This window comes from Merops nubicus, unplaced genomic scaffold (genome assembly GCF_000691845.1).
Source record: "Merops nubicus isolate BGI_N331 unplaced genomic scaffold, ASM69184v1 scaffold36103, whole genome shotgun sequence".
NCBI classification, from domain to species: Eukaryota; Metazoa; Chordata; class Aves; order Coraciiformes; family Meropidae; genus Merops; species Merops nubicus.
In genome coordinates this window covers 3001-16923 of record NW_008600301.1, presented here as the reverse complement: position 1 = coordinate 16923, position 13923 = coordinate 3001, and the positions used below count along the sequence as shown (strand labels likewise).

Sequence of the window (13923 nt, the reverse complement as noted above, 5' to 3'; positions counted from 1 at the left end):
GGCAGAGGGGCAGGATCTGCCCTGCTGCAGGGACAGATCCTGCCTGGAGAGACTATTGCAGACGTGCAGTGCCCCAGCAGATCTCTCACACTCACACGTGGAGCTGTACAAGTGGCTTTGGGTCTGTGGTTGCCGACCCAACACCGAAGCACTGAGCTGCTCTAAAAGCAGGACATGGGATTTGTGTGCAGGAGCCAAGACCCTCCTGGGAACTGAGCACAGAGCTGTGCAGGGAGCTGGCTCCTGCCTTCCTCATTGATCCATTGAGAGGAGGTTGAGGTTGGACCTGAGGAGGAGACCACAGGGCCAGGAGGAGACCACAGGGCCAGGAGGAGACCACAGGGCCAGGAGGAGACCACAGGGCCAGGAGGAGACCACAGGGCCAGGAGGAGACCACAGGGCCAGGAGGAGACCACAGGGCCAGGAGGAGACCACAGGGCCAGGAGGAGACCACAGGGCCAGGAGGAGACCACAGGGCCAGGAGGAGACCACAGGGCCAGGAGGAGACCACAGGGCCAGGAGGAGACCACAGGGCCAGGAGGAGACCACAGGGCCAGGAGGAGACCACAGGGCCAGGAGGAGACCACAGGGCCAGGAGGAGACCACAGGGCCAGGAGGAGACCACAGGGCCAGGAGGAGACCACAGGGCCAGGAGGAGACCACAGGGCCAGGAGGAGACCACAGGGCCAGGAGGAGACCTGGCCCCGGGCGCACACCTACCGCGGGCTGTCGCAGTGGCGCAGGGACGAGGAGACGCCTCCGCCGCAGGTCCGGCTGCACTCCCCCCAGGCTGACCAGGCTCCCCAGGCCCCGTCCACGCCCTCCGGCCTCGTCCCGAAGGGGACACACTCCCTCTTGTAGCACCACTGTGGAGACACCGAGATCTCAGCCCCCCCCGAGCGCCGGGTCTGCTCCGCCCAGAGCGCTCCCCGGCAGGGCTGGGATCTGCTGGGGTCCTGTGACACCCTGGAGCTGTGCTGGCCTTGGAGGCAGGTTCTCCACTGCAGAGGGCATGGGCCTCTGCCCAGGAGCCCTGTTCTCCAAGTCACACTGTCACCGTTGGTGCACACTCCATACTTGGGGTTTGCAGGGATGCTGGGATGGTTGCCCCCACTCCCAACCCTCAGTGCAACACCCTGTGGGGCAGGCAGCCACGGGCAAGTGGGTCACACCCTCACTTCTTTTCTAAAGAAGGGGTCCTGGGCACCTGAGTCCACCAGGGTGGACTCAGTCCACCAGTGGGACACGTAGGAGCTCACACTCACTGCCTACACAAGCGTGGCAGAGTCTCTGGTGGGACTGGGGCTGGATCTGCTGCTGCTGGGCAGGGTCCCTGGGGAGCACCAACCTCTCCACTGCCAGCTGCTCTCTCCCAGTGTGGGGTGAGTTTTATGGGTGTACTGAGAACTCAAGCTTGGGTTAATCTGTTAAAATGATCCAACCTGCAAAGGGTTGAGGTTTAAATCTTCTCCCAAGGAACAAGTGATAGGACAAGAGGCAACGGCCTCAAGTTGCCCCAGGGGAGGTTGAGGTTGGATATCCCCTGGGGAGGTTGAGGTTGTCCAGGGCTGTGCCAGGCTGCCCAGGGCAGTGGTGGAGTCCCCACCCCTGGAGGGATTCAGATGTGTAGATGTGGTGCTGAGGGATGTGGTTTTGGTTGGACCTGATGATCTTAAAGGTCTTTTCCAACCAAAAGGATTCTCTGATTCTACAAAAATAAAGTTCAGATTGTAATAACAACATTGTTGTGTCATCGTCCTGCTGAGGATCCTTAAAAAAAAAAACCTGTTCCTGTCCTGTTGGGGGACAGATGCTGAGGGAAACTTGCTTATGAAATATTTCCCTTGGACCTGGCAAGTGTCCTGCACTCCCTGGAGTCAAGAGTGATGCAAGGAGCAGGACAGTGCCAGCCCCGCTGCCGCTGGCTGGGCACGGTGCCCGACACCATGCCTCGGGGGCTGAGATAATCCCAGGAAGGAAGAAACTGCTCTGTGCTCCTTCCAGGGGCTGACAACCCACCCCGGAGCTGCTGGCACGGCCTCTCCCAGCTCCTTCCGAGCCAGGGTCTCCACGGGCAGCACAACCAGCAGGGAAAAAGGAACCCTGGCCTCGCAGGGTGCTCAGCCAGCGAGCTGCTCCTCAAAGGGGTGGTGCCGGGCAGAGGAGATGCTCTGCAGCCACAGCCCTTCTGGTGTCCCTGCTCTTGCTCCACACTGCAGGTACTGCTGGGGCTGCTGCTTCTGCAGGCAGCACCCCGGGGCCTGAGCAGCCCCTGCAGACCCTCCATGCACTCAGGAGTCCTGAGAGCATCAGTGATGGGCTCTGTCCTCGTCCCTTGGCCACCAGGAGCAGAGCCTGGCTTGCTGTCCTGTGGCAAGCAAGGATATGGGTGGGCTGAGGGAGCAGATATGAGTTGGGGGCCTGTAGGGAGTGGGGGCTGCATAACAGAAGGCTTCCTCACAGGCCACACTGACCATAACCTGTGTAACAAGTATTTGATTAATTGAAATTAAAAAAAAAAAGAGAAAAGAAACCCAAAACAGTCATGGAGGAGCCTGCAAGACACTGACCCTGATGCTGAACTCTTCCATACCTCAAATAGTTTCTATGCCCTGATCCTTCCCTCTGCTCTTTGGTGAAAATCAGATGACTAGTGACAAAAAGCTGCCGTTGAACAAGGTGGATCTCCAGCAGCAGGGACCTCCAGCCCCAGGAGCCCATCTACTGTTTGATCTAACTCCCAGCAGAACTCAGATGACTGTTTACAACAAAAAATGCAGTGGCCAAACCCATCCTCTTCCCTGCACATCAGCTTCTCCAAGATCTGAAACTAGTCTTGAATTTCTTGGGAATTATTTTTCCTCTAGTGGAAAGCCATGGCCATGTAGTGGAGAATGTCCCAGCTCTGATTCTCCATTGTCCCATTACTGCTGGGTTTGCAGAAGGATTTTGTTGTAGCAGTTCTACACACTCACTTTGCACGGGCACAGATGGGTGTAGGAGATGCAGGGGATGAAGTGATATGAACAACCAAGTCAAAATTCACTGTCAAAATACATGGTCCTGAAAAGCCCTACCCTCCTCTCACAGCTAGTCTGAGAAATGAAGGTTTCTTCATCTCAGCAGCCTCCTTGTGAGGCCAACTTCCAGAAGTTCCTCTGAAGGGTTGTTGCAAACCCATCACACCTCCTGGGGAAGCGGGGGCAAAAAACGCTGGACAGCCAGGAGACCTCAGCAGACCTGAGAACAAGATGTTCATCTAAACATTGCTTGAGGTCATCTTACTGTGCCCTGTGGGCCAGACCAAGAGGCTCCCTGGAGCAGGGACTCCATTGATGGGTGCTTTGGGGTCGTGATGGGCTCCGTGGCACATCCCACCCTCACTCTGTGCTGGTGGGGAGGGTGGGGGTGGCTCCGGGCTCTGGGAGGACGGGCTGGTGGGTGCTCTTAAATCAACTCCACGCTCACCAAGGCAAACAATAATCCTGGTTACCCCTGGAAGAAGGATTCAACCACTCACTGTCGACTCGCTGTGGTGCCCCAGGCTTCCTTACCCCCTTTTCAATGGTGTTGGTTTGGCATATGGTCCCCTCAGCAGCAGGGATGCTGTTGGTTATGCAGCGGTTGCTTTTACTCAGACACCATAACTCACTGCAGACTTCCTGGAAAGAGAGAGGTTTGGGGGGAGAGAGGGGGAGGGAGGAAGAAAGAGACAAAGAAACAAAGCCAAGATTAGGATTGGCTGGCGCTGGGGGCTGTGGGGCTGGGGTGTGCTTGAGGAGCACCAGCTGGGCTGGGGCACAGGGGCAGGAGGCTTTTCAGCATGGGCAGGGGGAAAGGAAGTCGAATCTTGGGAGGTGTTGCCAGCTGCAGTCACCCCCAGGCCCCTAACAGTTCATCTCCTTCTCTGGAGTAAACCTAAAGCCTTCTTCTGGGGCTGGGGTTCTCTGGATTTGGGGGTTCCACTGCACTTGGGTGCCAGTGCCAGCTCCCCTGCCAGCCTGCGTGGCCAACCCTGGTCTTTGGGCTACAGAGGACATCCCTGTGAGGTGTCTGGTCCTCCTCAGGGCTGAGGGATGTTCTTTTTTGGGTCTGTGCAGTGGAGGTTGAGCACATAGGCCTATGTTCTAGCACCTCCATGAGCATCCCTACACCACACGGGGCCAGATCTGAAGCACAGACCCGAATCTGCCTCTGTGGGAGGCTGGGACATGCTGGGAGCATCAACATGGCACATCTGTCATCTGCTCCTGCAACGCTCCACGGGTCACAGCCTGACTTCCCTGTGTACTGCTGATCTCCTAACAGCCCTGGAGGGAGGTCACCTCTGGAGGACTGAAAGCCATTTTCAGCATAACCAAATAATGCCAGCCACTGAGCTAGCCCTTCAGCAGGTCCAGGAGTGGGTCCTCTGCTCTCTGCCTCTGCTAGGTGCAGTTGGATCCACTAAGGGATGCTGAGCTGAGGATTCCAGACCTCTTTCCAGGAGGTTTCCTGAGCTCCAGCCCATCCTGACCTCTCAGAGCATCAGCAACAAAACCCTTCCCTTGGCTGTTCCAGAACCCACCCAAAAGTTAGGTCCATGACAGAGACTCTACAGAGTTGTCAGAGCTTCTAAATCAACAAGTCCAGACTCTTTGAACCTGCTCTGCCACTGAACCAACCAGGCTGGATTTCAACACCTACAAACTGCAAAGCAACACCTAAACTCCAGAGAGGAGTTTCCTGCTGGGTGACCATCCTCCTCGTCTTCCTACTCCCTCACAAAGAAGCTCCTTCATGAACAAGCCTGTGGAAAACTCACTGCTTTGCAGAGAGCAGCTCGTCGTGACTTGGGCTCTACTTGAAAGGCCTAAACACATCACCCATGAGGGAAACTGTCTTGAGGTGTGAGAGCAGAGCCCAGGCTGAAGGACCCACCGTGGTGGCCCTGTGGCAGTGTGACCCACACCACAGCTCCAGCAGGTCCCTACCTCCAGCCAGGCAGCAGCTTGTCCCTCACACCCCTGGGTGTGTGATGGTGAGTGCTGCAGGGCAGGGGAACTCCAGAGCAGGGGGTCCCAACTCTTCTGCCAAAGCCCAGCTGCAGTTGGCTTGAACCAGGGAAAGGAGAATGTCTCTCCTGTCTTCAGAAGGTGCCTACCCCTCCTCACTGAGAGCATGACTACTGGGAACAAGGCTGGGGCCAGACTCTGTCAGTGGTGCCCAGAGACAGGACAAGGGGCAACGGGCACCAACTGGAACCCAGGAGGTGCCACCTGAGCAGGAGGAGAAACTTCTTTGGGGTGAGGGTGGCCGAGCCTGGAGCAGCTGCCCAGAGAGGCTGTGGAGTCTCCTGCTCTGGAGAGATCCCAAACCCTCCTGGCTGTGACCCTGGGCACCCTGCTGTGGGGGAGCTGCTGGAGCAGGGGGTTGGAGGAGATGATCTCCAGAGGTCCCTGCCAGCCCCACCCTGCTGGGATTCTGTGAAATAGAAGCTCCTGTGTCACTAAGGAGGGAAACAAGGTCTTAGGGACATGGTTTAGTAGTGACCTGGTTGTGCTGGGTTAATGATTGGACTTGATGACCTCGAAGGTCTCTTCCAACAAGAACAATTCTATGAGAGGACTTCCCAGCTTCAGGCAGTGACCTCTGTTCACTCTGTGCTCATTCTAAACATTAATTAATGACCTGCTCTGTGCTAGCACAGATGCTGCTGTGTTTGTGCCACCACCCTGGACTTTGCTGACATGGGGCACAGGCTGGGTGGGCTTACACCATCACCCAGATTTATCTGCTTGATAATTTATCTCAAGCCCTTATGTGGTTTGGGTTTCTCCCAAACAGCACGCAGGACAGGCTGGGCCAGAAAGGTCATGACAGGGACATCTTGTGCTGTTGTGATCCCTGTATGTACACAAGAAGTGTCTGTCCGAGTTAAAAATCAGCTGGAAACAGGCATGTAAACGTGGCAGCTTTCCACCCCACTGCCTCTGGCTCAGCCCAGGAGGGGCAGAGACCACAACCTGGCAGCAGATCCCACCACCCTGTCAGTCAGAGCCAGGCTTTGCTGCTTTGGGCACCTCAGGAAGCCCTATCTGCCCCGTGTCCATCAGGTTCTGCTCCCCCAGGCCATGCTGAAAGAAACAACTGGACCAAGGAGAGTCAAACTTTGCTCTTTGCTCACCAGGATGACCTGTGAGACCACTAGGAGATGGTTTAGTGTTTAACCATAATAAATAGATGAACACAGAGTCATAAACTGGTTCATATCGGGTCACTTCAATCAGAGAATCATGGAATTGTTTTGGTTGGAAGAGACCTGTAAGAGCATGGAGTCCACCCCCAGCACTGCCAGGTCCCCACTGCCCCGTGTCCCTCACCCCACATCTCCACGGCTTGGAAACCCCTCCAGGGGTGGGGACTCCACCACTGCCCTGGGCAGCCTGGCACAGCCCTGGGCAACCCTCCAGGGCAAGAAATTGTTCCTCAGGGCCAACCTCAACCTCCCCTGGGGCAACTTGAGGCTGTTTCCTCTTGTCCTGTCCCTTGTTCCTTGGGAGCAGAGCCCGACCCCCCCCTGGCTCCAGGCGCCTGTCAGGAGCTGTGCAGAGCCCGAAGGTCTCCCCTGAGCCTCCTTTGCTCCAGGCTCAGCACCCCCAGCTCCCTCAGCTGCTCCTCTCCACACTTGGGCTCTAGACCCTTCCCCAGCAGCTTCGTTGCCCTTCTCTGGCCACGCTCCAGCCCCTCAAGGTCCTTCCTGGAGTGAGGGGCCCAAAACTGACCCCAGGACTTGAGGTGCAGCCTCCCCAGTGCTGAGTCCAGGGGGACAATCCCTGCCCTAGTCCTGCTGGCCACACCAGTGCTGCTCCAAGCCAGGATGCTGGTGGCCTTCTTGGCCACCTGGGCACTGTTGGCAGTGTTGCAGCATTGGGCTTATATTTACATGGTTGCATGAGAAACTAGACCCTGATCTGATGTTTCCTCCTTCACAGCTTTCAGGTCTTGTACTGGCATCAGGACACACACGTGTGTGTCCATCAGACGTGTGTCTCACTGCTGGGCCCTCTCTCTTCTCTAGAGGGAAGTGGCTGCATTAAGGAGCTCAATTAGCCCTTCAGAGCAGATGTTTCCCCTCAGAGACCTGGCAACACCCAGTCCGTGAAGAACAGCAAAATGTCAGGATCATAGATCAAAATAAGTAGCAAAATCCAGGAAGAGACTTTCCTCTTGAAAGAACCTTTCCTTTCAGTGGTTTCCTGGATTCAGAGGTCAGGGGCTGGCAGTGTGGTGGCCGGGGTGCTTAGGTGGGCAGCTCTCCCTTAGAGAAACCTACAGTTTCTCTGACCACTCACTGACCCACCTCACCTGGAAGAAGGACCTTTCTCCTCCTGAGCTTGTGCAAGCAGCATAATGACTTCTCCTAAGGATCATGAAAACCATTTCTGTGTACAGAGCCCTGCTGAGAGGCGAATCTGGATGAGGGGACTGCAGCCTGGCTTCCAGCTGCAACCCTTGGGGACCAGCAGCAGCCAAGGCATCAGGCAGAGGCAAGAAACCTCTTCCCATGGGACCAACCTGACCAGAACTGAGCTGGGGGTCGACCTTTGTGGACAGGGCACAACCTCCTCTGGCCTCTCACAGGGCAGCAAGGCGAAACGCTCACGGGGAAGGTGCCAGCGTCCCTCCCTGGAAGCAGGGCAGCAAAGCCATGTGGGCAGCAGAGGAACTGCCCCGTGACCCTTTGGCCTTGCAGCCCCCATCCTCCACCCCCTGGAACCGATAGTAAAGCAGGAAGGCTCTCTACCCCATATTTACACTGGCGAGATTTAACTCCGTACTGGAAGCGGCACTGCTCGTCGGCATCGTAGGCCTGTCCTGGAGCCACCGTGGGGTAGATAAAGTCCTGCTTGGGAGGAGCATTGTTCAGGCATAATCCCATCCCGGAGCTGGAAACAAGAGATGAGAATCAGAGCTCAGGAAGACCTGCAGGAGAGCGTTGTGGTGGAGGGCCAGCAGCAGCCACTCCTGGTCCTGCACGGGGCTGGGATAACTCACCAGCCCCCTCTGGGCAAAAACCACTGCTGAGAAAGTCCTCTGCAGGCTTTCTAGCTGGGCCTGCAGGGCTGGGAAGCACATGGCTCTTCCTAAGTAGCTCCAGAAGTTTTAAGCTGAGGTGTTTTTTTCCTAAGTAGCTCCAGAAGTTGTAAGCTGAGGTGTGTTTCAGGCTGTCACCAACCCCAGGTTGTACCAGGGCCAGCAGACAGCCCGTGGCAAGGACCCTTGTGTGGGTGGTGGGCAAGCAGAGGGGCTGCCCTCCCACGCCATGGCTGCAGAGCAGCCAGGGATGCTGAGCGTGGAGAGCCTCTGCACTCCAAGTAGCAGACAGCCCGTGGCAAGGACCCTTGCGTGGGTGGTGGGCAAACAGAGGGGCTGCCCTCCCACCCCACAGCTGCAGAGCAGCCAGAGATGCTGAGCGTGGAGAGCCCCTGCACTCCAAGCCCACCCTTCTGCTGCCAGAGCTTTGTGGGAGTGTCCAAATTTTGCCTTTCCCTTCCCCTTCCTTGCTGCTCTCTGAGCTCCCCCTAAATCAAGGCCCCCGTCACCAAAGCCCCAAATCCTGGGTGTCCTGCACATCTCACGGCCCCGAATCCTGGCAGAGGCTCCTGGGGCTGCATCCAGGGGGGGTTGGGCAGCACGAGCCATGGGAAGGGCCACCATGAATTCACCCCCATGAGCTTGCCACCCCCCACCAGCCCCGGCCAAGAGCTCGACAGGGGTCAGGGGCGAGGGGGGACGGGCTTTGCTGGGGTCCAATGTGAGGCACCATGTGGGATTTGGTGATGGGCTTGGCCCAGGTCTGTGGGGTGGCAGCCCCTTGGGGTAGGTTGTCTTGGCTGCTCCTCTTGCAGCCAAGAGGACAAGTGATGACAGCAGAGGCACCAGTGGAGGGCTGGCATCCAGATTCCCAAGGGCTTCCCTCCACAGTGACCCCACACATTTGCCTCTTCCAGTCGTGACTCAAGTCATACCCTGTCCTTCTACTAGGTAGTGCCCATATCTTACCCAAAACCTCACCAAAATGGATCCTGACTGCTTGGTTTGGGATGGAAACCCTGGGCACTGCCTGAACCTGGATGAGAAGCTGTTTCTGGCTGCAGGGGCATGACTTAAGCACTATGATATCATCAAAACTCTGGGACTTAGGAGCCTAAATCCGTTCTCCTAAATCCTAAAGGTGCTTTGGGGGGAATAAAACCCAAACAAACCTTTCTCCTGCATTGCTTGCTTCCACCTGAAAACTCTCCTCAGTGTCTAGAGGAGCTGCCTGGACACCAGCCCTGTCTCCAGATCCCCCTTCCCCACCACACCGACACTGCTCTGCAGTTCCTGACTGAACTTTGGGACCATCCAAATGCCTCTGGAAGCTACTGATTTTTTTTGGTGAAGTTTCTGGAAGTGAGGAGGCCAAATAAAGGTCTCACAGCTGCAAGGTAAATGGGGTTAGTGTCTCCAGCAGGCAAGGAAGCCATGGGAAAGTCTAAAGGAAGGAGGGAAAGCACGTGCCTCTTAGGATAGGATAAGTTGCTGGGAGACAAGACAGAAGGTGCATGTGATGTGTGCTTTGGGGGCTTTTCTTTGGCTTTACCCACTCCTCACAAGTGACTGCGAGAGGCTGGAGGCGTGTACTGGTGGTGAGGTAGAAGGAAGGGCAAGGTGAGATGGATTCCTTACTCCAGGAAGCTGGTGATGTAATCCCTGCTGCACGTGGACCACACAAAGGGGTTGGTCTTCATGGTGATGTGGGCAGCCATCAGCTTGGCCGTTTCTTGCCCACGGGAGCCACAACTGTTGCCGACCCCATCGTGGTTCATGCCAAACCTAGAGAACATCACCAAGGCAACGGAGAGAAGATCAGCTGCTGCATTTCTGACACATCTGGATCACCCACAGGAAGGATCATAGAATCATAGAATCATAGGGGTTGGAAGGGACCTCGAAAGATCATCCAGTCCAGCCCCCCTGCCAGAGCAGGGTCACCCAGAGTACATCACACAGGAAGGTATCCAGGCGGGTTTGGGATGTCTCCAGTGCAGGAGACTCCACAACCTCTCTGGGCAGCCTGTTCCAGTGCTCTGGCACCCTCACAGGAAAAAAATTTTTCCTGATATTCACCTTGAACCTCCTATGCTCCAATTTGCACCCATTACCCCTTGTCCTATCACAGGTCATCACTGAAAAAAGCTTAATTCCATCTTCCTGACACTCACCCCTTACATATTTGTAAACATTGATGAGATCACCCCTCAGTCTCCTTTTCTCCAGGCTAAAGAGACCCAGCTCCCTCAGCCTTTCCTCAGAAGGGAGATGCTCCACTCCCCTCATCATCTTTGTAGCCCTACGCTGGACTCTCTCCAGCAGTTCCCTGTCCTTCTGGAACTGAGGATTTCTCAGCTCCCGTGGCAGGAACAAGCCAACAGGGACCTTCCCTGGGGTGGTCACTCCCAGGGACTCTTCTGGCAGGGTACTCACGTGTGGCCAATCTCGTGGGCAATGGTGAAGGCTGTGGCCAGGCCAATGTCCTCGTTGATGCTGCAGCTTCGCTCTCGCTCACACATCCCACCCACGGGGGCCAGGCCTAGGGGAGCCAGACAGAGCTGTCACGTAGGGCCAGCACAAAGCATCTGGGGGGGATGTGGGTGGTGTTTGGGAACTACCTGACGTTCCTCACACTCACTGAAACTGAGCTCAGCCTGCTGGCTTCCTCCCAGCAGCTGCAGGGGGCTTTGGGATGGACGCATGGCTCTCATGGGCTGTGGTCACTCAGCACTGTCAACTAAATTAACAATGACAGGCTTGGAAATGCTAAAAATGGGTCAAAGTCCTCTGGATTCCATATCCAAACCCTAGGCTGCATGCAGAGGGGGAGCAATCCTTGTCACAACACTGGCACTGCTGGTGGGGGAACCTGAGACCAGCTGCACCAGCACTTGGGCATCTGAACTTGGCCAGGGCAGCCAGGATCCAACCTGACCATCCACGCTTGGTTCTGGCTGACACCCACCATGATCAGGAGTCCAGCCTGACTCCATCTGGAGGGCTGGATCCTGCAGAAATCCTCCCTGAGTCGTGGCAGCAGATTGCCCCAACCCTCTGCCCATTCACTGTCCCACCACTGCAGGCGCTGAAGGACCAGGCACTGTTAAAGGAAGGAGTGGAGCTGTCAGGGCACCTCCAGCCTCAACCTCCCTCCCAGGCACCTCATCTGCAGCTGCATCAGGTCAAGGATCCACCAACTTTTCCTTTTTAACTGCAGTGATTCAGAGCAGTAATCCCTCCCTGACTGCTTAGTCTAGACCAGGGCAAGACAAATTAGGAGCTACAGCCAGAGCGAGCTGCAGGGTCTGTCTGTGTCTAGCAGTTTAAATAAAGAACTCCCTTTATAGTCATCACAAAAAAAGTCTTATTTCTCTCTGCTAAGCCAGGAATACTCCACTAGGCTATAGACCAGCTCTAGATGCGAGTGGTTCTTAATCATCAGGCTGGACCTGACCCAGGGATGGAGCAGAGAAGCGTTCCAGAGCCCATCCATCCTCAAAGTTGCTGCTTTCAGTGTTTACAGAAGTAAGGAGGCTACACAGTCGAGTGGGCTGGAAACCACTGGCCTGTTCCTGGCTCTGCTCGTGGTGGTGTTGGGCCAGCACTTCCCCTCAGCCTGCTCCCAAGGAAAGGGGATGGCAAAACATTTGTGCTGAAGCAAATTCCTACCTACCCAGGGTGCCACAGGGTTTGTTCTTGTAGATGCAAATGTCGTATCTGCAAAGAGGAGAAGGCAGCATTAAGTTCTAGCTTTGGGGGCTCCAAAATAGCACATCTCCATTTTACTGGTGTGCCCACCACCCAAAACACTCCAAACCAGCCCAGGGCTCATGCAGCACTTCTGGAAAGCAGAAGAGGACAGGACCAGTCTCCTGCCTGTGAACTCAGGTCCCTTGCAGCAAATCCTGTCAATCAAATATGTAACTGTTTTATTTTTTAAAAAAAAACAAACTAAACAAGGAAAACATTTCAATTTGAAAACACATTCCATTTCAAACCCCACCGTGGTTTCATTAAACTGCTGGAGTGATTTTTTTTATTTTTATTTTTCAGTTTAGTTCTTTACTGAGAATTTTCCAAACCAATTCAATATGGGTTGATTCAAGATGACTCTTCCCTCTGTTCCTGGCCTTGACTTCCAGCTGTTGCATCAAGGATTTGACTGTTTGCACATCGTTAGCTGCCTACAAGGAAAAGCTAAACAAGGACAGCAGAGCAAAACCTCCTCCACAGGAGGAGAGGCTAACCCCAAAATCCAGGCAGGGTGGGCAGGTGGTGGCACCAGCAGCAGCCTCCGCTGGCACACCCCAGAGCTGCTTTGGGGGTTGATGCTTAGTCCCAAGGTGCACAAATACCCCTGGGTGGAAATTAAGCTCCTTGAGAGCACAACAAAGATGGAGAGAAGACGCTGGGGGATGAGAATTAGCTGAACTGCAATCATCTGCATGGCTGCAAGGTGCCCCCAGTGCCTTGAGGCTTGGAGGACCGAGGATACCAGCTGGGCTGTGGGTTGGGAGATGCCTGACACCACTTGCTCAGGTGGCCCCAAGGGGACAAGAGTGGGGAGGACATGAGCAGATAGCACATGAGGGGTTAAGTGGAACGTGTTTGTGGTGATGGCTCCTGTCCCTTTGGCCCCTGGTGCTCTCTGGAAGTGTCCAAACCTCTCCCCCCCCCGGCAGGAAACCGAGCGAGTGAAAAACATTTGTTGCTTTGTTTTGAGCGAATACCGTTAAAGCCTTGGGAGGCTCTGCTCTGACACATCCCTGCAAGAGAGAAAAGCCCCAAGCTCAGCAAGATGTTATCAGGAGACGGGGAATTTATTGGAGCGGGGCGGATGTGCTGGTGCTGTCCAAGCCGTGGCCAGCGAGTCGCTGCGGGTCAGCTCAAACATCTGCTGGGAGGCCCAAGAACTCGGCGTCGGCGTTTGCATCCCACACGTGTGGTGGGAGGGGAGGAACAGTGGACACTGCAGCCCCGGGAGGGTGAAAAGCTGAGGCCAAGGGGCACTGTGCTCCCTCCTGCCCTGGGTGTTTGTGGGGAGTCTCATCTCACAAGGGATGTGCCGGGCTCTGGCCACCACCGAAGCAGGGGAGCAATGTATGGCACCAAGGAAACCGGCTCCCACTTGGAGGGTCCTTTCTCCCGCTCCACAAAAGGTGGAAAAAAAGGTACAAACAAACCCTGGGTTTGCCTTTGGCTTCTCCCTACCCACAGAGGCAGCACTGAAGAGCCAGTGCCCCAGGTGCCTCCATGCCCTTTGCAGTTACAACTGCTGCTGGGACATCCCAGAGCTGGTTTGGGGGTTGCTCCTTAGCCCCGAGGTGCACAAATACACATGGGGGCAAACTAATCTCCTCGAGAGCACAACTAGGATAGGGGGGAAGACACCTGAGGATAAGAAGTATCTGAACTGCAATAATCTGCATGGCTGCAAGGGACGTGGCGAGTGACCAGCATGAAGGACAGCCACAGCCAGGCAGCTTCTGGGGAAGCACATGGGAAGGAAGCCTTGGATGAACCCCTTGGACAGAGGTGGAGGGCTGCACAGAGGACACCCCAGCGAGGACAGAGCTCAGCCCTACCTGGTGATCAGCACGGCAGTGTCGTGGTTGGCGATGCCGTTCTCGGGGATGGCGTTCCCGTTGCCATTCCTGTTCACAATGGACTTCTGCCACTTGCAGAAGCTGTCCAGGGATTTCCCAGCGTGGTGGTTAATCTCCAGTGTGGGCTGCAATGGAAGCAATACAACGTGTTTCCAGGAAAGCTTGGACACAAAGCACTGGGAAGGCTGCACCTCAAGTCCTGGGATCAGTTTTGGGCCCCTCACTCTAAGAAGTACAC

General features: G+C 55.6%; 1 protein-coding gene across 1 annotated transcript in view; it reads right to left on the bottom strand.

Annotated features, from left to right (window-relative positions):
- Positions 1-13923, bottom strand: part of LOC103770410 (A disintegrin and metalloproteinase with thrombospondin motifs 10-like) — a gene marked incomplete at both ends in the record, with an annotated part of 17616 nt that overhangs the window by 908 nt on the left and 2785 nt on the right. Inside the window, 7 exons of the mRNA XM_008937667.1 lie at positions 721-866; positions 3555-3662; positions 7787-7928; positions 9715-9861; positions 10513-10618; positions 11753-11796; positions 13665-13810. Coding sequence (XP_008935915.1) covers positions 721-866; positions 3555-3662; positions 7787-7928; positions 9715-9861; positions 10513-10618; positions 11753-11796; positions 13665-13810 — 839 coding nt within the window. The remainder of the gene's footprint in view (positions 1-720; positions 867-3554; positions 3663-7786; positions 7929-9714; positions 9862-10512; positions 10619-11752; positions 11797-13664; positions 13811-13923) is intronic.